The following is a 26,723-nucleotide window of genomic DNA, read 5'->3' as shown; positions in this document are numbered from 1 at the left end:
TTCTACAGAAATTCCACACATGAAAATACAAATGAATTCATTTATTTCAAAATAAACTTTTAACTATTTCTATCACAACAGAAATCTAGTAACAATTTTCTATCTCAGAATTTATTAAATACTGCTAGTAAAAGTGTAGTTTAGTATGTCCCTTGCTGTGCCGGGAATGACAAGCCGGCAATAAAGATGGTGGACAGAATAAAACAATTCTGCAAAACAATTTCGGATACCACTTTCTGCATTAAAATTATGATCTGCATTGATAAGTATTGTTTTATCCAAGATTTTTTTTTTTTTTTTTTTTTTTTTTTTTTTTTTTTAACATTTGGGGTCACCATCACTGCTTATCTTAACAATTTTGAAATAAAGAAATTTTTTAAACCATCTGCGCCAGTCTGTTATATAGACAAAATTTTGAGCATGCGATGCCTTCGGCATCTGAAGAAGGCAACAGGCAGAATTTTTCAGCTTAAAAAATACATCCTATGGCTTCAGTAGCAGCGGGATCCTAGTAGCTTTGCTAGCTCATTGAACATAAGGACTGTGTGGATAACATAAACAGTACATAATCAAAAGAAAAGATTGAACGAAGAAAGAAGCAATCAAATCTTTCTCCATAAAAAATTTCAAACAAGCATCCTTTTCCCAACTTCATCAACTCGCAAAATTAATATTCCACTCACCCTTCATCCATTCTGCAAGCTCAAAATATTTCCTGCCATGCCATTCACCATACATCTGTTCTTTAACAATTTGCGACATTACAAATTATCAAGAAAACCGTCAGATCAGAAAAAAATTACAAAAAGTGCAAGGAATTCTATTGCAGACGATTTCTTAAATTAATAATTCAGACAATTTCTAAAATGCATACTGACAGTTAAGTATTGCAAAGGAATAAATATTTTGTGTTCATATTCACATTAAAAATAACAGTGTCTTATTAGCAAAAAAAAACTTAATTATAACATGAAACTAAATTAAAATCTTTAATTGATATTTTTTATTATTTTTAATTCAACATTTTTCATACAATAATTGTCGTTCATGTACAACTCAACCACTAAAAAGTAGTAAACAAAACAGCATTAGGGTTGCGATAAGATAATTTCATTGAGTTACTATATTGATGGGTAACTTGGGGGCACACTAAACTACACTTCAACCACACTGCTTCTAAAATGCCGAGAGCTCAATGGTACTTGCGTATTAACGCCACCGCAGCTACAGATTTGGCGGTTTTTAAGTGCCGCCAATCTCCTCGCACCAGTAGTATATGAAAATCAAAGCTGAACAAAATGGAATTCTGCTTCCTTCAAACCAGTTGTCTTTTCCAAGTCCCACCTGTCGATCAAACTGTCTTAAATTACATTTCCGAAATATACGTTTACCAAAATAAAGTTTCATGTCATGGGAATTGGAACATTTTCATCTTTTTGGTAAAATATTTCGCTCCTGAAAAAATAAAATTGCATTGTTCCATTTTTTGGAAATCCCAATGACACATTTTCGTAGCACTAAAATATTGCATCAAAAATCAGCAAACAACAAGGAATCCAAAAGGTAAGTGTGTGCGAACAACAGAATTGCTCTTTATTGGTGCATTAGTGCAAGAACCGCCACATCTGTAGCTGCAGTGGCATTAATATACAACAGGATAGCTCTTTATTGGCGCATAATTGCAAAAACCGCCAAATCTGTAGCTGCAGTGGTATTAATACGCAAGTACCGAATCAATATCTAAATGCATGGAAAAAAACTGATCCATTCGATATAGAAAACAAAAAAAGGAAAAACATTAAGATTTCGCATTTTTTGGAGGGATTAATTAAATTAAAATAAAAACAATAGCATAAAAAATTTGAAAGATATTATGTATATACCCAATAAATCCTAGGCAGTTACAAAAAATAGCAGAACAAATAATTTATTCAAAATAAGTGTTGAAAATGAAAAATGATATGTAACAAAAATAAAGTTTCAAAGTTGAAAATTCTTCCCATCAGCAACTCTATGTTTAAAAAAATTAATAACAGTACAAGAATCCAAATTGATTTGAAATAAAACAAATTACAAAACTTAGATGAAAAAAACTTGAAAAAATATACAATCTAATTTTAATTAGATCAGCTTCTGGAGATACAGGTTAAGAAAACAATTCAATTCAACTAAGCTTTACTTTTGAGAGTAATAAAATACATCTTCCATGTCACAAAAAGAAATAGAACACACATATATTATTAAATATAAAATTATATAAGAGTTGAGCATTCCACTAGTGACTGGTATGAAAAAAAAATTAATCTTAAAAATACATGAATTTGATCTGTATCATGTTTGGAAATTAAAAAAGAATTCCATTAAAAATACAGTTGTAACCTAATTTTCAATACTTCTTTTAAACCATCCCTGTAAGAAATCTGTGCGATTACAAATATGTGGAAGAAATCCAATTAAACATTATTAGAATATAATTATAATTAGAACATTATAAAATTAACTGAATAAAGAAGCAAAATAGATCGCTGTGCGATGCTAATATAGTTCATATATAATGAATTGCATAGTTTGAAAGAAATTTTAGATGCCATATGGAGGCACCAAAAATGGACAAATGATGAAATAAAATACAGTCTAACTTAGCTTAATAAGCATATCTCACAAAGAGCGACTTGCATTACAAGCAAACCAAAATGTAAGGGAAAAAGAAATCTTAATGAGCGATAAGGAGACATCTTAATAACACATGCAGGATCCTCCCTGCATCTCAATATCAAGTCTTAAGTTGATGCTTGTTTGTAGATGTGTTTTTTTAATTAGCAGTAAAATTATTAAATATGTAATTAATTGAAGCATTGAAAAACAACACAAAACATTTCGGTAAACATCATGCTTTAACACTGCAATACGAGAGAGAAGTATTTCAATAATATGGAAGCACAAATAGAAACGGTAAAATCCTAGATGGGCCCACCTCTTGGCGACTTATTTGAAATCTCGCCACGTTGACTACTAATTGAATATTTGTTGTTATTATTTTTTAATTAAAAAACGATACTTGAAGGCCAGAAATAATAAATAAATAAATATATATATAATAAATAAAACATATATATATATATATGTTTTATTTATTATATATATATTTATTTAATATATATATAATAAATTATATATATATTAAATAAATTTATTATATATAAAATAAATTATATTATATATATATATATAATATATTATATATATAATTATATAATATATATATTAATATATATATATTAATATATATATATATATATATATATATATATATTAATATATATTATATATATATATATATATATATATATATAATAAATAAATAAAATATATTTATATATAATAAATAAATAAATAAAAAATAAATATAATAAATAATAATAAAATTAAAAATAAAATAAATAAAATAAAATAAATATAATAAAAAATATAATAAAATAAATATAATAAAAAATAAAATAAATATAATAAAAAATAAAATAAAATAAATATAATAAAAAATAAAATAAATATAATAAAAAATAAAATAAAATAAATAAAATAAAAAATAAAATAAAAATTAATTAAGAAAATCCGTCTAGGTTGCCACATTGGCGACGTTATCGCCACTCGTTTGGCGAGAATTCAAAAAGACGCCCAGAGGTGGGCTGTGCTAGGATCCACACAATACAAACATAGCTAGGACCTGCATTTTGTGTCCCAACAAAAATTTGTGTTCGAGATTTCATTTGATGAGGAAGAGATAACTGCGTCAGAATTAGGGTTTGATGCCTTTTCAAACCCAGTTTTAAAAAACCGGTTTTTTAAAGTAAATTTGTCACATTTGAAAACCGGTTTTCCTGAAAGCCTGGATATTACTCTTCTTCAAATAAACAAATATTTTCAAATTTATCTGCTGGGACCGATTTGTCTAGCAGCTGAAGGCTTAAAGCGAAGCGATGCCAATTTATTAACAAATGAAGGTATATTCGAATTTCTGTTAAATGAACTGAAAAATTTAAACATTGAAATAAGTTGAAATTATTATATGCTTTAGAAGAACGAATTCAAGAAAGAAGACAAATAGAATTAGCAGCTCTTTTGTTGTATTTGCAAAATCCACAAAACATTTCTAGTTCAGCGAAAAAATCTAGTATACTTTCTTTAGCTTCAAAAACCGAAATTATTAAGTTATTTGGTAAGATATTGTCTAGAATATTTCCAAATTCTTATGTGGAAACCAATTCTGATGAAGAGTAAATCGAAGAAGCTACTTATCAGCTTTTTTTAAAAGCCATGGAAATATCAATTCATAAGTTTCTTGAAGGCCCTGAAGAAAATCTTACAAATTCAAAGACGCTGAAAGCTGAATTTTCATTATTTGAGGCAACGAATAAAAGAAAAAACTTAATTTGTTATTTGATGCCATGAACACTATAAAACCAAGCTCAGTAGCTAGTTAACGAGCATTTTCAAATTTCAGGCAATATTGTATCCAAAATAAGAACAAGGCATAGCCACCGTTCAGTAGATACTTTGTTTTTTATAAATCCTATTTTCTTAGGAGATATTAAAATTAGTGAAAAGAATATAAATATTATTTGAACTTTTTGTTTGAGTTTTCATTATTTTGTGTAAGTAATGTGCTTATGAAATCCTTAATTTTTTTAATATTTTGACTTTGATATTGATTTCGTTTTTTGTTATTTTATACAAATTAAATAAAATATTTTTCCCTATTCAATTTTTTTGACAAACATTCGAAAACCGGCTAAAACCGGTTTTTTCGAAATACTTAATTTGAAAACCGGTTTTTCAAAAAGTTGGGTTTTGTATAAACCCTAGTCAGAATAGAATCATCTTTCCAGTGAAATAAAATAGACGTTGAAAGCATAAGAGACTGTTGTAAGGTATATTGAGAAAAGTCACCTAATAAAGCAGTAGTTATGTTCACTACAGTTTTATTTATATGATTCATATTTGCCAAATTCCAAAGCATAGGTTAAGCATATGTTTTTCCGATGGTTTAGACAACTATTTCACTTGAGGAGCATTTTGCCTTACGAGTATGCTCGTTACATAGCATCAGATTAAAAACTATTCAAATATGAAAACAACATCCAGTTATATATATATTATCATAGTTAGTTTATATTTTCGTTGATAAATATAAGATAATAATATGAAAATTTACCCTTCCTCTTCTTCGTCTTCTACCGGCCATTTCGATAAGACGCTGGTTTTGTTTAGAACTCCTTAATACTGATGGGAGAAAGGTAAAAGTTACAGTTACTGCGCACGCTCGAACTTTCGACGCAGAAATGGTGCATACTGCAGTATGAAAACGACAGAATGTTGATCACGAAGTCATTCTATCTTATAAATTTTTCTCTTCTCGATTAATATTTAATTCACCATCGATACTTCACACACTAGAAATAATTGATTAATAAATAAACCGAAATTATAGTAATGTGATTATCTGCTTTAAATCTATGCCGCCTATTAATGTATGGATCCTTCTTTTGTTGTATTAAAAGGCAGTCCATATTCATTGTTTCACTAATGTTTTCAGTCCAATTTTTTTTTCTTCGTTTCTTGAAATAAACTTAATTTTTAGATAGTTTACCCACGTTATTTTGATAGACTTAATTTTTAGTTCAAGCTTTTAGTTTGCATTTTCCCTTGCATCAATATTAAGGATCACGAATATTTTAGGAGCTGTTATTATGTAATCAATATCAAAAAGTCGCAAATATCATCAATATCAATACAAAAATCAATACTTAAGGATGAAAAATATTTTACGCACAGTTATTATGTAAGCAATATCAAATAGAGATGCATAATCCACGATTTTTTGAATAACAAATAATTTTGGTATTGTTATTTTTAAATATTTGTTACAAATATCTGTTATTTCAATCATGATGTTAATTGTAGTTAGAGATGCATAATCCACGATTTTTTGAATAACAAATAATATTGCTATTTCTACTTTTAAATATGTGTTCCAAATATCTGTTATTTCAATCATATTATTAATTAAAAATTAAAAAGTATTACTTATTATTAAATATAAAATTTATTAATTGTAATTAATACTTAATTTACTAATTTAAGTAACGTGTGATTGAATTAATTTATCTGTTTCAGCTTACTTCTTAAATTTTATTTTTTTTTCTCAAATCTATTTATTTAATTTATTTATTAGAGTGAACCATTTTCTGGAAAAGGTGAGTTAAAAATATATGTCATTTCTTTAAAATGTTTACTTTATTCCTATATTCTACCAATAGATGGCGCCAGCAGTAAACAGAATGCATGTAATCAAAGTCAATCATGTCACGAGCAATTAAAAATGATCTGTATGGAATAGTGCATCATCAAATACGAATATCGGTCACTCCCATAAAGTGGAGCGGTGACTTCGAACTTTCCAGTGAAGTGTCGTATTTTCCAATGAAATCGCAGCTCCAATAAATTTCAGTGATATGCAATTCAATGATACGATACGATAATTCCAATAACCGGTCCGTTCACTTTTCAATCGAATCACAGATTTCTTTCGAGAGCTTCCATTGGACAGATCGTATCGATTGTTACTTTCCAGTGAAGTCACCGCTCCGGTAAATTTCAGTGATATCGTATCGATTGTTACTTTCTATCGTGATCCAAAACCTGTAATCGAAATATCAGACCAATAAGATCGTATTAAGGATTTGAATCAGACCTCTCTTTGAAAAGTATTGATCACTTGTATTTGTGACTTTGATATTGGTTACGTAATAACCGCTCTTAAAATATTCGTCATCCCTAATTGTAGTTGTTGTTGTGGCTTATCCTTCAGCTATTTGACGAAGGCAGACAAGGTCCATTAGACCGTTGACCCAGAGAAAGTCGAGGTCCAGAAATGGGGGAGGAGTATATGTCCTCTCTGGAATAGAGAGTATCATAATAAAATTTCTCATACAAAATACATACTTTTATGGATGTTATTTTTATAGATCATTGTAAAAGAAACCATTCATTTCTTTTATACAATTTGAAAGAATCTTTAGATGAATGGATAATTATAGGCATAACTAATTTTATATTCATTTTGCAGACTTTTTGTATTCTTAAAAAATATTTTGAAAAAATATAATTTTTTTAAATCTAAAATAACCATTTTAAATCTAATTTTTAAGGATGGATGACGTAATATATTTATGCATTGCTCTGAAATGTGATTTTTTTAAATAGAATTTTTCCATTTTCTACATAGTTTAACATTTTCTTCATTGTTTACTACTTTTAAGAGCCCCAAATAGGGCAAAGATATTGCTTCCCTCTTCTGCTGATTTTCCGCCCAATTGGAATCCTAATTAATTCCCAACCACCCGAAAGCAGTGTCAGAACACGGATTGCTTATCGCGTCGAATTTTCACGTTGGGAAAAAATAGATTCGTCTTTTTTTCGATTTCTGAGAAAATTGAAATTGCCTCTGTAATTCTCTACAAATAATTACTCATTTCTTTCTGGTGAACACCATTTTATTTTCGGACACATTTTTTGTGCCACTTCATGTAGACTGTTACAGATTAGGACACCTCTCACAGTTGGATGCCTCGTCTCTCTCACAGAATCGTTCTTACACACTCTACGTTCTGATACAAAAAAGGAATTAACAGGAACTTTGTACTCGACAGATACGCCATCTATCGGCGTGAAGCTGTAACATACTCCCCACCTTGAAACCCCAAGGTTTCAAGAGATTCCAATGTTGAATAACATACACAATATTACAACTTTTACACAAATCTAGTAAAAAATACACAATATACATAATAATCAACATCTTTAAGAAATAACAATCAAAACTTACAAATTTCAACATCAAATATTACAAATTAATTATGTTCCATAGGCAATACACAAATTTTAGAAATGGCTCTTTTACAAGTACTAGACTGTGTTTTAATCTTAACAACACGAATTTTCTTATCATCACCATAATAAATTTTAATTATCCTACCCATAGCCCATTTATAACAAGGCAAATTATCTTCAATTAATAACACTAAATCTCCTAATTTTACATTATTTTTGTCAAACATCCATTCAGATCTCTGTTGTAACTGACTTAAATAATTACGATGCCAAAATTTTCACATATATTGTACAAGTCTAGTTACCTTTTGCCATTTCTTGAGATGACTTTCTTTTAAATTTGTCAAATCAGGCTCATTCAAAGAGGTTAAAGACCTATTTATTAAAAAATGTGCAGGAGTAAGAACCTCAAAATCGTCCTCGTTAGCTGACAAGGGGCAAAGTGGACGAGAATTCAAAATTCCCTCAATTTGCACAATTACCGTTAAGAACTCTTCATAAGTTAAGTTTATTCCCTTAACAAATCTTTTTAGATGGTATTTAAATGACTTTATAGCTGCCTCCCAAAGACCGCCAAAGTGTGGGGATCTAGGTGGAATAAATTTCCACTCAATACTTTCTGCAGCTAAATAGCCTGCCAGCTTTTCATCTGGTTTTCTAACCATTTCATGAAGTTTTTTAATTTCTCTATTAGCTCCTACAAAATTCTTAGCATTATCTGAAAATAGTTTCGCACATTTACCTCTTCGAGCCATGTCGCTATAAAGGAATCAGAAGTCAAATCTGAAACAATTTCTATATGAACAGCTTTAAAACAAAAACATACAAAAATACAAATATAAATTTTTTGTAAAGCACCTTTACGCTGAGCCTTATTCTTAATATAAAACGGCCCACAGAAATCGGCACCAGCACAATTAAAAGCAAAATCTGGAGACACTCTTTCCTTGGGCAAATTGCCCATGATTTGAGAAGGTGCAATTGGTTGGGCTTTGAAACAGATGATACATTGATGAATGATTTTTCTGCAGCTATTACGTCCATTTAGAGGCCAAAATTTTTCTCTAACAAGATATAGCAAGGAAGAAGCACCAACATGTAAATATTCATTATGAAAATGTTCTATTATAATTGAAGTTAATCTATGGCTTTTTGGCAAAATTATTTGATGCTTTTTATAAAAACTAAAATTACTATTACCCAACCGTCCTCCGACTCTTAACAATCCTTTAGAATCCAAGAAAGGATTCAAAGTTTTTAATTTACTACCAGGTGGCACACAGTGGTGTTTTTGGAGACTGCTCATGTCTTTAGCAAACTCCTGAATTTGGACATTTTTAATTAAAAATGTCTCTGCATAGTTCAATTCCTCAGCATTCAGTGGACCTGTTGTCTTCACTGCTTCTTTTAGGTTCTTGACAAACCTGAAAACATAACTTAAAATACGAACAATTTTACTATAATTATTACTTATATCTAATATGCATTGTAAAAAACTAGGAATATTACAAATGGAAAGATTAATCATAGGATCATTATTCAGTTCAGAGTTCTTTGCAGTTCTTTTCACCTCAAGAAGATATTCATCATCTAAGACACCAGGATCGTCATTGAAGTTTGGACAGCTACTAGATGAAAGAAAAGACGGTCCATTCCACCAAATGTCCAACTGTTGGATCTTTGAAGGGAAAACTCCTCGTGATATCAAGTCCGCAGGATTCTCAGCAGTATTTACATAATGCCATTGGAAGTTCTTAGTATACTCTTGAATCCTAGCAACTCGATTAGCCACAAAAGTTTTCAACGATGTAGGTGGAGTTTTGATCCAAGCAAGCACCACAGTGGAGTCCGAGTACAAATGTACTCCATCAATGTCTAGTTGCAAGGATGACAGAACCTTAACGGTAATCTTGGAAAGCAGATCCGCTGCACACAGCTCCAAACGTGGGATACTAATTTCTTTGATGGGAGCCACTCGAGATTTGCTGCATAAGAGTGACACCTTTATCTCACCAGACCTTGACAAAGACCTGGCGTAGACGGCACAATCGTACGCATTTTTCGAAGCATCTCCGAAGCCTATCAGGTCTACTTTCAGAGCTTCAGAACATAACACATGACGATCTATGTTTAAATTTTTCAATTGACTCAGTTCAGAACTAAATTTTTCCCACTCTCTATTTAAGTGTAAGGGAACTTCATCGTCCCAATCAATTCTCAAAATCCACAACTTCTGCAAGAACATCTTCGCTGTGATTATCAAAGGTCCTAAGAGACCTAAAGGATCAAACAATCTGGATATGTCCGATAGCATTGTTCTTTTTGTTGCAGGTCTCACAATTTTTTGAACACTAAAACTAAATGTATCCTTTTCAGGATTGAATTGTAATCCCAAAGTTTTTAAAGTTGCTGAGTTGGGGTTATCGAAATTGTATTCTCGTTCCGACGTTGGTACATTTTGTAACAAAACAGGATTATTTGAGCTCCATTTGTGAAGCTCCATACCAGCTGATTTTAACAAATGTATTAACTGGTCTTGTAGTTCAATGGCAGAAGATAAATCCTCGGTACCACTGAGTATATCGTCGACGTAAAAATCTTTGCCAGCAGCAGCGGCTAAAGGATAATTGTCCTGCTCATCACAGCATATTTGTTTTAGTACTCTGGTCGCCAAGTAAGGAGCGCATTTGGTTCCGTAGGTAACAGTGAGCAACTTAAACACACGTAATTTCTCATCCTCTAAATCCTTCCATAAAATACATTGTAAATCACACTGATTTGGATGTATTCAAATTTGACGATATATCTTTTTTATATCAGCGGTGAAAACTATAGAATGTTTTCGAAACCTCAACAAAATAGCAAACAAATCATCTTGGACAACAGATCCTGAATACAAATTATCATTAAACGATTGTCCAGATGACGTTGCCTCTGATGCGTTAAAAACAACGCGTAATTTTGTAGTACTACTTTCTGGCCTAAAAACGCCATGATGAGGCATAATGTACCTTGGAGTTTCGCAAGTTGCCTGCATATGCCCCAAATTCTCATACTCAGTTAAAAATTCGCTGTATAGTTGCCTATACTCTGGTTCTCTCTTCAAACGTTGCCAAAGTGAATTAAATCTTTTAGTAGCAATGTGTTTTGATTCGCCTAAACATGGGGGGTCTATTTTAAACGGCATTTTAACAACATAGCTTCCATCGTCATTTCTGAAATGTGTTTTCATGAAATGATCTTCACATATTAAACTCTCATCATTTTGTAATTTATCCCCCTCAGCATCTTCAATTTCCCAAAATTTCTTTAAATTTGCATCCAAATCTTCTATTACTAACCCACAATGAACAGTAGTTTCGTTTTCTATTGGAACACTTCCGGTAGCAACAAACCCAAACACAGTATTTTGAAAAACAATGTCTGTTCCCGGAAACCTAATTTGACCCGATCTTAAAAGTTCATAGAATATTTGGGCACCTAATAAAATATCCACATCTCCAGGTTCATTGAAACTCACATCCGCTAAATTGAAACTATATAATTCTAGCGTATCAATGTCAAATTGTTTGGAGGGGATACTATCTGTTATATGCGGCACTACCAATAGCTCAATTCCCTTTTCAAAGCTTCTGCTTACGTTCGAAATTTTCGTTTTTACGATCGAGTTAATAACAGATGATGATTGATTTAGTCCAGAAACCACGATGTTTCTTCTTTCTTTTTTCAAATTCAGTTTATCGGCTAAACGTTTTGAAATGAAATGACTCATACTACCAACATCCAGTAACGCACTTGCACTCATAAACATTCCTACATTATTTTGAATCATTGCATTTGCAGTACTTAATAAAACCATTTTGTTTAGATTTAAGTTGGTAGCAGTGAATGAATGCGTACTGTTCGCAGGTGACTCATTCGTCAGTTGTGAAGAATTATGACTAGGATTTTCAATTCGCGGAACGAATACATTTGACCTTGGATTTAATCCCGCGTTAGCATTTTGCGAGAGAGTTTCAGTTTCGCTTTGAGTATTTCCCAAGTGCAAAAGAGTGTTATGTCGTTTTTTGCAAATGGAGCAACTGGATTTTGAATAACAGTTAGCAATTTTATGGTGATTTAAACAATTAAAGCATAATTGCTTATTTTTAACGACTTCTATTCTCTCATTAACAAGCATATTTTTGAACACAGGACATACATTCAGGGAATGATTTTCATTAGATTTACAAATTACACATTTCGGAGTTTTAACTTCCGATACAAATGCTTTTTGTGGACTGTATTCTTTACGATATTTTTGAGAATGGTTTACAATTTGCGGTCGTGAAAACACATAACTATCATTTTTGAATTTTGACGATACATAAATATCGCAATGCCTGGCCAAATCTGATGGCACATACCAAGATTCTCCTTGTTTCACGCCAATATGAATTTGTAGTTCACGATCTAATGAATCAAATATTTTTTCGGAAACCATGAGTTCACAAACTCCCTTAAAATCATTTACCTTTCTTAATTGACAATAATAATCAAAAGCTGCACTAAGTCGCAATGCAAACTGGATATAACTTTCGTTTGTACGTTTTTTCGCTTTACGGAAATTATTTAAAACTTCTTGTGGGGTGGACTGAAATTCTCTTAACACTAATTCTTTTAATTTGTCATACATACACAATTCATCTTCATTTAAATATATCATTAAATTGGTTTTTTCGCCTAAAATATTTAATAGGATCTCTGATTTGAATTGTTCTGGGACATTTTTGGTTTTGAAAGCTCTTTCAAGCGATTGGAAAAATAAATTATACGACTCTGCTCGTGTAGGAACAGGAATAGTTAAAGTTTTGACACTTTTTATCAAACTTTCTAAGCTCTATTATTAACGCACAAATATTTTGAACAAAAAAATTTATTCTTCTGCAATTAAAACTCCGCGAGTCAAGAAATTGAATATCTCGATTTTAAATTATTTTAACAGCTGATTTTCACGGTCTCCAGAACTTTTTTCAGGGGTATCATACAAATTGGAATTATGTATTAACATTGTATTAGGTTTAGATTTCTTTCGATTACTTGGTATGAGGAGGTGTTACTATTGTTTCCGAGGAAAAAAAACAATAGAATATTTGTTTGCGGAGGAGAGATTCAATATACAGGGTGAGCAAGAAATAACAGGAGGTGTTCGGAGCCCTGTAGCGTGTTATGTACAGGACGAAATATAACAAAATTTGGCCACCGTACAAATTAAAGTATGCGGTTTCGATTTATCAAGAAAAAAATTACTACCAAAAAACACCGATAGGGGAAATCCTGGCGTTGAGATCGAAAACTTTATTATGTAATTTGCTTATACGGGCACTTTGTGACATGACATCGAAGATAAAAGAAACAGTTGCGGGAATTTATGTCATTCTTCAAGAATTCGCCGTCGATTGCGTTGTCACTACGTGAACGCGCCTTATTAATCAAGCTGTTTAATCAGCGGGATGAAAATGCCAGTGCTGCTCTTTGCGAATACCGGCGGTTAAAACAATTACGTAGAGGACCGATGACCATAACTAACTTACGAAGAATGGGTGAAAGATTTGAAACAACAGGAATTCTTGGTGTGCAACCAGGCCGAGGACATAAAGTTATCAAGCAGGAACAAGTTGAAGAATTTGCAACTACCGTTATGGACGAGGCGATAGCTAATAAGCAAGTTATCAGCAATGCATATTCAATATCACGACAAACAGATACCTCGTTCTCGACGATGCAGAAGATATTGCGTAAGATCCTGAAAGTATAAGTTAACACTAATTATCCGTATAAGATAACAACAATTAACTGATGACACTGATCTGGATCTTGGCAATTTCTGGTTGTGAGGTAGTTCTGGTTCACTTGAAAGGCGTTGTGTATCAAGGACATGTTCCTGACATTCCTCCTTTAAAAGATCAAATAACATTACATGTCAGGCGAATAAATCCGATATGCTGCGAGCCACCGTCGAAAACCTCTTGTACCGATGCAATTATTGGAACATCAAGTTGGTGGTCACCTTGAGCCAAATTTGTAAGTTGCTATAATAAACGTTTTTCATTGGTATTTGGCGTATTGCTGTTTACTGTTTCCATTCGCTGTTATGTATTCTTTTTTCACATATTATGCGTTTGCAGCGCCAGGATTTCCCCTATCGGCGTTTTTTGGTACTAATTTCTTTTTTCTTGATAAATCAAAACCGGATACTTTAATGTGTATGGTGGCCAAATTTTGTTATATTTCGTCCAGTAAATAACACGCTACTGGGCTCCGAACACCTCCTGTTATTTCTTGATCACATTGTATATTATGTTTTAATCATTTATGTAATTATTTAAAAAGCTTCTTTTTAACATTAAAAAAATGTTTGTTGCTCTATTATGGTAAACTGATCATCTATACTAATAAAAAAGATGAACGTGTGTGTGTGTGTTGGTGTTCTACAGCCCAGACCGTTTCACCTACAGCTACCAAATTTGGCGCATACATACCTTGGAGGTCGGGAATGTGAACCTCAAAGTTATTTTTTTAAACTTTTAATCAGAATTTTAGTTAATTAAAAATTAAGCGAAATTTCAGCGTTTTTTTCGCAATAACTTTCAAAATATATTGCACAAAAATAAATTTATAAAATTCCTTTTTTAATGATGCTAATTTAATAGCTTTGCAAATTTTTGTAGCATTTGAAAATAAAAATAAAAAAAATTCTGATTTCCAACAATAGATTACATTGTTGCCCTGAAGTTCAAACCACTTTCATCGTTTCCTCAACTACCTGATAGCGTAATTTCCTTCCATTGTTTAAAGTTAAGCAAGAAGGATTCTGCTTAATATCTAGGTAATTTACGAAGCTTATAAAAATGAAGTCACAATATTGCGAAATTTAAAAGATTGATGAACCAGATATTTAAATTTTTAACAGCGCCTTGATGTCATGAGATGTCTTCTCAAGGCTAACTGGATTAAGATTATGAAAATGTTGATTGCTTTAAAATTATGCTATTCAGAATTGGTCAAAATTTGATCAAAACTGATCGCAGAAAATAGAATCGGTTTATTGTATTTTTTAAAAAGTTGGAGTTCAAGAACATTTCGTAGAGTAGGATTTTTTAAGTCCAAAGGACTGTACATAATTTAGACTTCATAATGTTTTAAAGTATATTTACAGACCGAAGCAAAATAAAATCTTATTATTTACATAATTTAAGTAATTTTGAAAGAAAAACTAAAAGCAGTATTTTGTGATGAGTCAGAGAAATTATTACTGAATAATTTATAAGATATTATATAAACTGTGAAAACAATTCTGTAGTTCACTTAAAATTTCAATGTTAAACGATTTTACTTTCTATGCTACTTTCAGCAAAAAAAAAAAAAAAAAAAAAAAAAAAAAAAAAGTATTAATTCAAGTTTAATCAATCTCACTTTAATTTAAAGTTGAAATTTTATGGGAGGTCACATAGAGACAGATTCATAGTATAATGAACATAACGCCTTAAGGCCTTCTTAATAGTATGAGTGATTTATATAATTAGCAAAATTTGAAGCTTAAGAATATTTTCTGAAGAAGCTATTAAGAAACCAAGTTGCATAAAATATTTAATTGAAAATTTTAGTGAGCATTAATCCTGGTTAATCAACTGGTCTCCAAAGGCAGCGAATACAAAATAAGAAAACGTCAACATTTTGTGACTGAAATAACTAATTTATATAATTAGGGATGATAAATACTCTTATCAGTGACCATTGAGTCAAAACAGGAAATGGCAATCATTGTTACCACTGATATTAACTGTGAAAATATCTTAGACTGCTGCTCACTGTCAATATATTTAACACTATATTTTAGGTAAACTAAAGCAATATGCAGGCATTTGTTACTCTCAAGATTATGGAATTTGTAAGAATTGAATACAAAATATTTAATCTAAGTTTCAAACTCCGTTTTGCAATTTATGGGATGGTCACGCGAAGGGTTGTATATAAAAAGAAACTGTTGTAACCTATTATAATTCATTACTAACCTTTTATACATTTGCTTTGTTGAAAAACAAAATTAAAAAAGTAACACTTATTTAAATATTCAATGCATTTAAAACGAATATGCGCGTTATTATTTAACAGACAGATCTCGAATTTGAAGAAAAGCCTACCATATCAATTGTACATATTCTGTTCCAGAAATTACATTATATTCAATTTAAAATATTGGAAATTAGACCTAAGAATACTTCAGAAAAGCAACACAAATATATATTTTTAATTAAGGAAATAATCGTGAATTGAAAATTAATGATAAACAATAGCTTCTTTTGATCTCCACAGGATAAGCGTAATATACAATCAAATAAGCTCTAAGTGCTTTAGTCTAAGAAGTTTTGGTGTAAAATATGGAGGACTAATTTAATTGGGAGATTCTTTTGGATTATGCCTTAACATCGGTTAAATATATGGACATTTTTTTTTCTGGACCGTTATCTGATTATTTGGAGGAATCTTTCGCTGGAGGATTTCGTAAGATTTGGTTTCAACACGAGGAAGTCCCATCCCAAATCTTTTCAGGCACATATTTTCCTAACCAATACTTTTAGAAATAACAGTACATATACGGTCCTTGACAGTGCGCTCCAAGGTCTCCAGATTTAAGTCTATTTGATTACTTTCTTTGGAGTAACTAAAAAAAAAAAAAAAAAAAAAAAAAACTACAGGAAAAAGAATTCACAAGTAGAGCAGATCTCGTAAACCTAATTACAATGGCATAAAAATCTATTACACCAAGAATGTTGCATTATTGAATTTGTTTCCTCTTTTTCTATATTTTAGCCGAAGGAAGTCATTTCGAATAAATATAAAGTGACTTTTATATTAGGTTTATAAAATTGCTTATTATAATTGTTTTTAAAAAAACATATTTTGTTATGAAATCATCAGTTCTTTTCATCATACTGTTTACTGCACAAGCTGTGTTGAGTTAGTTAGATTAACGTCTCGTTTTAAGCAACACTAAGGCTATTTTGGGACGGACCTCGTAATTTTGAACCGCGGTCAGATGACGAGAATGACATCTGAGCAGGCACCCCCCTCTCCACACCAGCGGGAGGACGTTTGGCCTTGACGGATTTAGCGTGCAACAGACCCCCTTACACGACAGTTCTTCGGTGGAATCGGGTCTCGAACCTGAAACCTTACGGCCCACGAGCCGAGACCTTACCACCAGGCCACCGCGGCCCTGCACAAGCTGTGCTATTTTTTGTTATTTCGTGGCTAAACATCGGAATATCTGTTTTACGTTTTTCTGTTAAATATTTATGTCAATTTAAAAGATGTATGGACCTTTTTAATTTCATCCAAATATTTTACATTTTTAAAAACTGATAATTATTTTCCGAAATAAATATGTAAATGACCCCCCGCTCCTCATTCTCATTAAAGAGCTATTACTTCGCCAATTTTAGTCATAAAACAATGCAACTTTTTTTTTCATAATATGTGATAAGATATTAAGATTTTTTTAAAACTAAATATGGTTAATAAAACAGAGGGACAGTATAAGAATGTAAATTTTGAAATTTTCTCAGCATTTCATTTATTTACTTTGTTATTCAATATAAAATGTGATTATTTACTTCACTCATAGTATTTTTGTAATTGGAAGAATATGTCTATTTCTAACAGTTTAGAAATTAGTTTGGGTTTTAGAGTGGAAGCCTATATATCTGTCAAGAAAATTTTATCTAATTAATCACAATATTTTTTTTGTGAACATGCATTTTTTTTTTTTTTTTTTTTTTTTTTGCGAAAATAAAGTAGACATATATATGTCAAATTAATTCTATGTATAAATTAGATTTTTGCATTTATATCTGTCTGTTCTACTTCATGATAATTAATGATCTCCATATGGTAAAGTTGAATTCATTCAAAAGCTAGGTAGTCGAGTAATGAGGGGTGGATAAAGAGGTTATAGATACCTCGGTTGCTTGTTTAGGGGGCGGGGTTGGAGCACACTGAAGGTAACATTTTCCATTTTAAATATAATTTTAATACATTCTTTGCTAATATCTAAAATTATATCTTCAGTTGCTTATAATAGAATTATATATATATATATATATATATATATATATATATATATATATATATATATATATATATATATATATATATATATATATATATATATATATATAAATGAAATACTAAATGAAACTAATTTTTGCTACTATTTGGAAAGGGGGAGCTCATGGTTTCCAAATATTACTACCATGTTTCGATTAGTAAAATGTTATTGATTATTTTGAAATAACTTATAATTTAAACTTAATTTTTAATTAAAAACTATTTAAAAAATTGACTCGGCTATTAGAATGAAAATAAATTAGATATAAACTAGTTTGCAACTTCGACAGTTAGTAATCCATCTTTAAAATGGAAAGCACAAATCAGATCTGGCTTTGTTTATAATCAGATTTCTTCATAAAGAAAAGAAAATACATTTTAACTTGGTAGATCATGGATTGATTTCTCTAACCTCAGTAAATATAAAAGTTGTTTTACTTTGTCAGTTATTTTTAAATAGTAAAGATAGTTATTTCTAAAAATAAATGTCTATTTCTAAATTCTTATATACAGAATCCAGAAGTTATTTTTGGAGAATATTAAAGAATGAGATTATGAACTTCTGTTAACTTGCTTTCTTGTGTTACTGCCATATATTACAGACAGGGGGCTCTCCAGTTTCTGAAGTCGCCAGTTATTGAAAAATAGTTGGAAATTACAAGGGGAAAACAAAACCTGAAAGGGAAGTATGAAATTAACCGACTCGTCCAATAACGGCTGCTCATTCATGAATGATGAGTCGGGGATTTAATAGATGCATTGCTTCATTCAAGTTTCTTCAAGGAAAAAATTCGCAGGAATTGAGATCTATGATCAATTTATATTTTTGCTAGTGGTGTGCAGCTAACTGGCAAGAAATTGAAATTAAGCAGGTCAATGTTCCAAGGTAGGATGATTTTTCAAAATCAACCATTAATGTTACTAATGATATTTTCGTTTAATTTTATAGACGTTCCCAAATATTAATCCCTTTTAAAATAACAAAAACCAATCGGGATGAAATTAATTTTTAAAATCAAAGTATTGATATGAGTGAAGAATTAAGGCATCGTTTATTTTAAGTATTTTAAAATGTAGATTTGTAACTTTAAATAAAAAATAGTCGATGAACAAAAATTTCGGAATTAATAGAATCTGGGAATTTAAAAATATCGCAGTAATATATGGCTTAAACATGAAATACACGAGTTGTCTAAGCATGCGACTTTCTAATTGAAACAAAACAAAAAGATTTTCTTTTTATATTTCAAACATCTACCGAAGGAATCAGGCAAAAACATTATTCATGTTATGGAAAACTTCCAGCAATATCTTCGCAGAATTTTAAAGTAATCAAAATCTGAGAAATAAAAAGAAAAGGTGTTGTTTCTAATGACACTTGTCATAGACAAGCCCACTAACTTTAGAAGTCAGTGATTTAAAGCCAAAGGTGCGTCTCTTGTTTTTTCAGTAGCGCCATCTAGGGCCAAGAGTACGACTTAGCTACACACACGTCACGACCCTTTTTACGGGACGGACTTCATTCATGCATTTCATCCACAGATCGTAATTTAGACCTGAATCAGAAAACGATCACCCTTGATCCAGAACCCCCAGTGGTATTACTCTCGACATGGAGGACTTTGTGACCGCAACAGATTTATACGTGCGCCAGCCACCCACACACAAGGAGTCTTCGGCCGGTGGGGTTCGAACTCGCAACCCAAGGGACACGAATCCGAACGCCCTACCAACCGGGCTATCCCGGCTCTAAAAAGAAAAGTACCAGGTATGAAATACTAAGCGAAACTGAAGCTCACTTATTCCGAGTTGTATGCAGCTAGAAAGTAAGAAAATTCGGAACACGTCCTAATCTTCATGTCAGAATGGAAAAGACTTTAAACCAAAAGCAATAACAAATATTATTGCTACAGGATAATTTATAGTAAAACTTTATCGTATACAAATTGTAGCAACCACATGCCATATCTAATCGCGTATACGAAAAGGTCAATTTAAAAATTTCATTCTCATATCTCTAAGACGAAAAATGATACGAAGCAAGTTTCTGCAAATTCTACACGCATGACAGGAAAAGGGGAGGATTTCAAACTTCAGAGGCAGCACAAGCATTTGTATATTGATACAGTGTTGGATTAATAAAGCACTATTATTTATAGGATTTTTCCAAATATTTCACATATTAAGTACTTTCTATTGATTAACTTGCATGCCTAACATTCTTATCGTGATTCCGTGTTTAATGTGAAATCGATAAAAATTTATACGGAACATCCCAGCCATCACTGAGGTCCATTTATATCTTGATGATGTGGTAAATACGCAGAGTTGCAGCGTCTAAGATGAGAAGACCGTCATTTGATTCAACAAATGCTATTTTAGTATGAGAATGTTACAGTCTGATGTGATTTACCACATCATTTTTTTCTTTGAAGAATTAACACTGTAAGGTCTGGTGATATGTTTTATACGTAACTGGATAACGTTATACCTCGTGTTATGGAACATCACTGCTTCTTCTTTGCAAACACGTAACTCCCTTATAGGAGCAATTTTCAATACAGGATAGAATTCTTACATATATTGCCATTTGTAGGAAGGAGGTGCACAAAAGACACTTTTTTAGAAACACCACCTTTAATCACTTCTTCACTCTGTTTAATCTGTCTGATCCCCAGATTTGAATCCAAATGATTTTTGGTCAGTTAAAGACATGTTTCTTTTAGAAGGACAAATTCTTGGTTTTTTTCCCCCTGGCCTCCAAATTTCCAGATTTTAAACTGAACTGAAAATTTATGAGAATTTCAACAAAATAGCTCTCTAGATCCTTCATTACGCAGCCTCCTGTTTTGTCAGCTGCTTTTGAGTCAGCATAACTCCATATCTATATGAACCCTATCCAGCACTTAGTGGAATCACTTTCAGCCTGTCAAGCTAATCAGGCGTGTTTGAATAATGTGATCACATTAATATAATTGTACTTTATATTTAACCATAGTAGTGACTAACGAGCAGTAATAATCATATTGTCTTCATGACATAATAATAACATCAGAAACAATATAACGTTACTAGCTTAATATTATGCATATATGGTTGAAAAAATATCCAAACACTGCTAGTAATTTATGAACCACACATTACATCTGAAATCAAATATTTCTAAGGATTCATTATGAATAAAACTATTTGCCATTCTCCACATTTTGGGGGCACGAGGGATAGTTCTAATATAAAAACTTGTATTTATCCTTCCCCACCCATGAAGAATGCAAACTCTTTCAAACAAAAATTTCATCTTCCAGATCAAATTAACTTTAAAAAAAAAAATCACTATTGTGTATCTAAAAGAAAAAAAAAAAAAAAAAAAAAAAAAATTGAAAATTCTAATATAAAATGAATATTTCATATTTTTATAGACATACTTTCCATTTTAATTTGTTGAAAGGACTCTTGCAATAAAATATTAAATAGCTTTAACAAACTATATAGTTTTCCAAATTTAAAGTATCAAGTTCAAATTTAATAGAGCATTAATTATATGCTCTTTAAAAATTTATAAAGAGAAAAGATATATAGTCACACATCAGTACTCAAAATTTCTCTCTCTGTGTGTGTTTTAATGCTGACTAATGTACAAAAATAAATTAAAAGCAGCTTTTTACACCTATTAGAAAGTATTTCAAATTCAATAAACATTTATTATAAAAGGAAATATCTTCCAAATCAAATAGAAACAAAATGTTACTTTGGATATTATGTCTTTACAACAATTTAACGTTATTAAAATAAATCAACTTATAAAATTACTTAAATGCAAAATGTATATGAAAGAACTAAATTTCTAAAAACATCTTTATTATTATGCATGAAAAAAATTAAATGCAGGGCGTACAGCAAAGACTAACAGCTCCTGAAAATTACAGATATAGTTTTGTAAAATTGGTACTTTATCTAAAAAATTAATCAAATTTAATTCAGACAAAATGCAAGTTCTCTCAAAAAATATTTAAAACTCTTATTGTTTAAAATAACATTAAACATTCTTTTAAAATCAACTGCAACAAAATTAAATATTACTTTTCATGCAAATTTAATAAAGGTTTAAAACTATTTTAAAAGTATAAATATAAAAGTATATTTATAAAAAAAAAGTAGTTATAAATATACTCAGCAGTCATAAAGAACATTATCATAGAGTTAATACAAAAAAAAAAAGTCTCTTTCGTAAGTCGGCTGAACAGAATAGTTCCATGACACATTTTTCGACATGCAATTATTTCATTTGTTTAATCAATATGCAAGAAGAATAATTAAAAAAAAAATGCAGCAAGAATAATTTTAAGAAATAAAAAAGATCCAGTTATTAGAATTAATGGCACAATTTATATTTTGCAGTTAAATAGATTAAAGTGAACTGCAAAGATTTTTATTATATCTTTAGGTATTGTGACTACTTTTGCACATGCATTTATTTCTGCAGATTTTGCACTGTTTAAGAATACTTAAAAGGATTAAAAAAAAAAAAATGGCATCAATCTCGTTAGAATTTTTTAAAATAACAAATATGAATATGAAAATAGCTCGTTATGAAAAGAGATTAATATAAAGTAATAAATAATATATTCAAAAAACCAAACGATTCTGATTTAAACAGGGTTGCCACTCAAATCTGAAAAACCTGTTTTTTCCTGTACGTATATGCAATATAAAAGGAAACCCACGAAAAGCTTTCGAGCTATAAAATATATATAATTATATTAGTTAGTTATATTGTAATAGTATTGCAAAATAGTTATAATGATTAGGAAAAAACAAGGACACGAATTTAATATTACTCGAAATAATAGTATAATAAAAGAATGTTTATATTTACATACAGAAAAAAGTAATTTCTTTTTATTTTGTGCCTAGAATTTAGTAAGACAAAATTTACATATTAAGGGATGGAGATATTGATCACCTCACATGCTCTTTAACTGTAAGTCACACAAAATTAAGGATTCGGATGTAATAAAACACAAAATTACATTTTTGCTTTCATTTTAAAAACATTTAATGATTATTTAACAATCCAGCGGGAGTGATCACTCCAACATTTTCTCACATACTCCCCCATAAAGGTGTTGTCTCAGAAAACGCCTTGCTTGGCAATGGCGTACAACAGTTATGAAATACGAATATTTGGCGTGAATTTAGCACTTTTGCTGAATTTATCGTGTGAGCCTTGGCGAGTTTTTTAACTATTATCTCAGACTTACGGTTAACTGCAACCGAACATTAAATTTGAGTTTTGGACACGTTTTCCCCAATCAATTGAAACTAAATTTTGACACAAAGCTACTGTTGCAAAAATCAGGAAATTTTTTGGATTCAAATATATTAAAACTGAAATTATCTAAATGAATTTTTTCACTAAATGAATCAAATTGTTCTTTGTATTCACTTTTTTGTTATTTCAAGACAATTTCAAATTGGACCATGTTCTAAACACACCAAGGAAATTTGTGCTTAGGAATAAAGAAGTTGAAGTAAATCAACCATTTGTTTTTCACATAATAATGCATTGTTCTTCAATAAATGTGGATTTAAAAAAGATGCAGTTTTGGATACAGCAAAATTTTCGGATAAGCGTTCACAAATATAAAATACTTTGCTAAAAAGCCTCTTTTTTCAGTTTCAGTAGTAATCAAGTACCTTGTAGTCACTACTCCAACAATGGGGCAATTAAAATGCCTCCATAAAAGTTTATGATATCATGCACAGTTCTTAGACCAGAATTTTCTTTCAGATTTTCAATAAGCATATCCCTGTTGATACTAAATTCCCTTTTCTTTTTTTCTGTTTTAGATTTTTGGTATCATCAAGTCCTATAAAATAGGCCGTCTACTGTTTCTGCTTTGATTCTTCTTCTTTTGACAATATTTTTTCATTAACTGTTTAACAAGGATAAAAAGATTTTCATATAAGAAAGGCGCCATAGGCTCAGGTTTCTGCATTTTTTAAAGAAGTGGTTGCAGAATATTAACAGTATAACAGAAGAAGTAAATTTTAGTCAGAATGAATTTATCCTGATAAACATTTATAATATTATCACAAAGATCCAGGTAAAGTTTTTTTTTTTACTTCTATGTGTTTCTTTATATGGTAAAAACCTTTAGCGCACGTTCACATTTCAACCCAGTAGATAGAACAAAACTTCAATGAAAATTCAGAAGAACCTATAACTTCCAGAAAATCAGCACGTCTAGCCAATCTGCCTTTAAATATTCTACACATTGCTCTTAGAATAACATCTACTTTTCATTCAGTATATTTGTGTTCAAATTGAAACGCTCAGTGGATTATGCGCAATCCACAAGTACCTAGATCTAAAATTTTATAGTCATTTTCACACGAAAGTTCTTCTTTGACATGTTTTAAAAATTTTTAATTTAAATTTATCCACCCATATTAATTTGTAAAAGTAATTGTATATCCGAACTTCTTATAAATATTCGAGCTATATAAATTCTCAACCGGCATCCTGGCCTAGGGATAGTGCATCTTCCCCGTGATCTGGGAATCCTGGGTTAGGGCATGGTTGTTCTCTACCCTGTGTTCTATCTGTAAGGTGTGTGAAAAAGGCCCCCTATAAAAAGGGGTTGTGCAAGCGAGTGTGTGAATGTCATCTTCATATGAGCCAAAGTCAGACTTCTGCCCTAGGATGTTCAGGGGTCCCTTACTCTCAGAAGCTATTGCACCCCTCTTTCTTTGATCTCTTGGTTTGAATTGAAGTTCAATCCATGGGAGATAAACATCAACAGCATAAAATTCTCAAACAGTTCTTGAGCAGTGGTATGACTTAAAAATACTTAATTCTAATATCTAATGGAGACTCTATTGGTTTATTCACACCAATACCTTATACTAAGATCCATTTGGCATTTTTGTAAAATGTGGTTCAAAGTTTCATCACAGCATATTATAAACTTTTTATTGTTTAAAGACTTCTTAAGCGATTTCGGAAAATTGTAGCTAATCGGTAACAAATAATGTATAATATATTTGCACGACCTAACTTTTGACCACTTCACTATCAGTGAATATATGTGAAAATTTTTCTGACAAATCATTGAAGGCATTAGACGAATGTGACGCAACAAGTTTTAATGCCCATAAAAGTTCAACTTTAAGTTATTGTGGCTGAACTAAAATTGTGAGCTTATTCAGAAGAAGATTAGAGATTTTTTTTAACAGTGAGCTGCTCAAAATCAATATTAAATACGAATTGGACGAATAAAAATATGAATCTTGACTTTGCTGAATAGGTTAAAGGAGTTCTGCAAAATCTGCTTGCAGCGTACTGCTGGCATTGTAAGAAGATATTAAGATTAAGTAATATGAGAAAACAGGCACTTATTAGTCATGCCAAAAGAAGAAGGCATACAAAACTACGTGCCACTTCAAAAAAAGTCATCATCGATATTGGACTTTGCATCTGAAAAGAATACAGGAAAAGATGACCTGTCAAGTCCAAAAGCGTCAAATCTGATGTCCGAAAATAAACTGATTTCGATTTTTTTCCCCTCAAATAATAAACAAGTCATTCAATAAACTCATGTATGTGCGACTAATCACCACGATGCTTCCGCAGATTGAATGTAGCTGTTTCCGCCACAGAAATTTATTCTATTCTCTCAAGAAGTTACATCAGTCTGGCGCATATTTATCAGCTGTAATCCGGGAATCTTATGAAAAAAGAATAGCTGTTAATCAAGTCGAAATTGGACTGATCTATACAGGAAAGAGAGAGAGAGAGAGAGTAGAAAAGGTGAGAGTTTCTGCAACTACATAGTCGTGAATGGTGGTATTTCTTTTTTGGAGCTATGGTTGCAACCTGGCAACACCTATTCTTGCACTGTTTAGAAATCGGCAGTTTTTAGATGAAAAAATGGGGATCAAAGAAACTTAAAATTCATTGCAATTTCCCGGTTTTTAGGGACATTTTCTAATTTCCCTGAACTGTCCCTGCTTTTTAGATGACTTTTAAATTCCCTGCATTTTCCCGGTGCCATGGCAGCCCTGTTTGAAATAATCAGAAATTTTTGGATACTTTTTGTAAATGTATAAATACACATGTGACTAGCTACATCTTCTCTAGCAATTTCAAAACAGTTCTTGAAGCAAATTTGGACATTTTATGTTTGTCAATTCATTTGAAAACTATTTTTTTTTTTAATTACACGTATTCTGTTCCGCAAAACCACTGTACATTATTAAACAATTTACTTGATGGATTTAATACATTGTGATATGAAAAATGTACTTTCAAAAAAGTGATGCATTTCGGTACATACATTCCGATAAGGAATTAAAAGTTAAAATCATGACTATCTAAAAATTTCTAAGTACAGACTTTGTGTAAGTACACAGTATTACGTAGAAAGCATGTAAAAAAAATACAGTACTTTAAATCACAGTGTGTAAAAGTAAAATAACATGTTATTAAGTTTTAGAAATAAATATTAGCGAAGTTCACAATTTTGCTTTCTTTGGCAAGTCAAAAAATGGTGATGGAATCTGAATGGAGGCTGGAACTAATGGATAAAGACCTAAGCTATTCTTGAAGCTTGTAACATTTTCTATTCTCACTGGAGGCTACAAAGAAAGAAAAAAAATATACATTTAATATTTTTTTATCA

The 26,723-nt window shown here is 30.9% G+C and overlaps 3 protein-coding genes across 5 annotated transcripts in view; all 3 read right to left on the bottom strand.

The window, feature by feature from the left end:
• LOC129960233 (uncharacterized) overlaps window positions 1-5,320 on the bottom strand; it is a 54,528-nt gene extending 49,208 nt beyond the window's left edge. For 2 of the 3 annotated variants that reach the window (XM_056073492.1, XM_056073493.1), the window contains exon 1: window positions 5,213-5,320. In XM_056073492.1, the coding sequence (XP_055929467.1) occupies window positions 5,213-5,242 (30 nt within the window). In that variant the 5' untranslated portion in view covers window positions 5,243-5,320. The remainder of the gene's footprint in view (window positions 1-5,212) is intronic. The other variant, XM_056073494.1, reaches the window with a different exon arrangement.
• Window positions 5,321-6,857: 1,537 nt separating this feature from the next.
• Window positions 6,858-10,204, bottom strand: LOC129959707 (uncharacterized). The gene is made up of 4 exons (XM_056072596.1): window positions 9,461-10,204; window positions 9,091-9,211; window positions 8,749-8,880; window positions 6,858-6,955 (listed from the first exon to the last, which is right to left on the bottom strand). Exons 1-4 carry the CDS (start codon window positions 10,202-10,204, stop codon window positions 6,858-6,860), a joined length of 1,095 nt encoding a protein of 364 aa, XP_055928571.1.
• An 11,642-nt stretch (window positions 10,205-21,846) lies between these two features.
• The window catches only part of LOC129960082 (insulin-degrading enzyme-like), a 98,395-nt gene continuing 93,518 nt past the window's right edge, over window positions 21,847-26,723 (bottom strand). Inside the window, exon 28 of the mRNA XM_056073176.1 lies at window positions 21,847-26,679. Within this exon, the coding sequence (XP_055929151.1) occupies window positions 26,557-26,679 (123 nt within the window). The 3' untranslated portion in view covers window positions 21,847-26,556. The remainder of the gene's footprint in view (window positions 26,680-26,723) is intronic.

The sequence above is a fragment of the Argiope bruennichi genome, chromosome X2, assembly GCF_947563725.1.
Source record: "Argiope bruennichi chromosome X2, qqArgBrue1.1, whole genome shotgun sequence".
NCBI lineage: Eukaryota > Metazoa > Arthropoda > Arachnida > Araneae > Araneidae > Argiope > Argiope bruennichi.
This window is presented reverse-complemented; position numbering and strand designations above follow the sequence as displayed.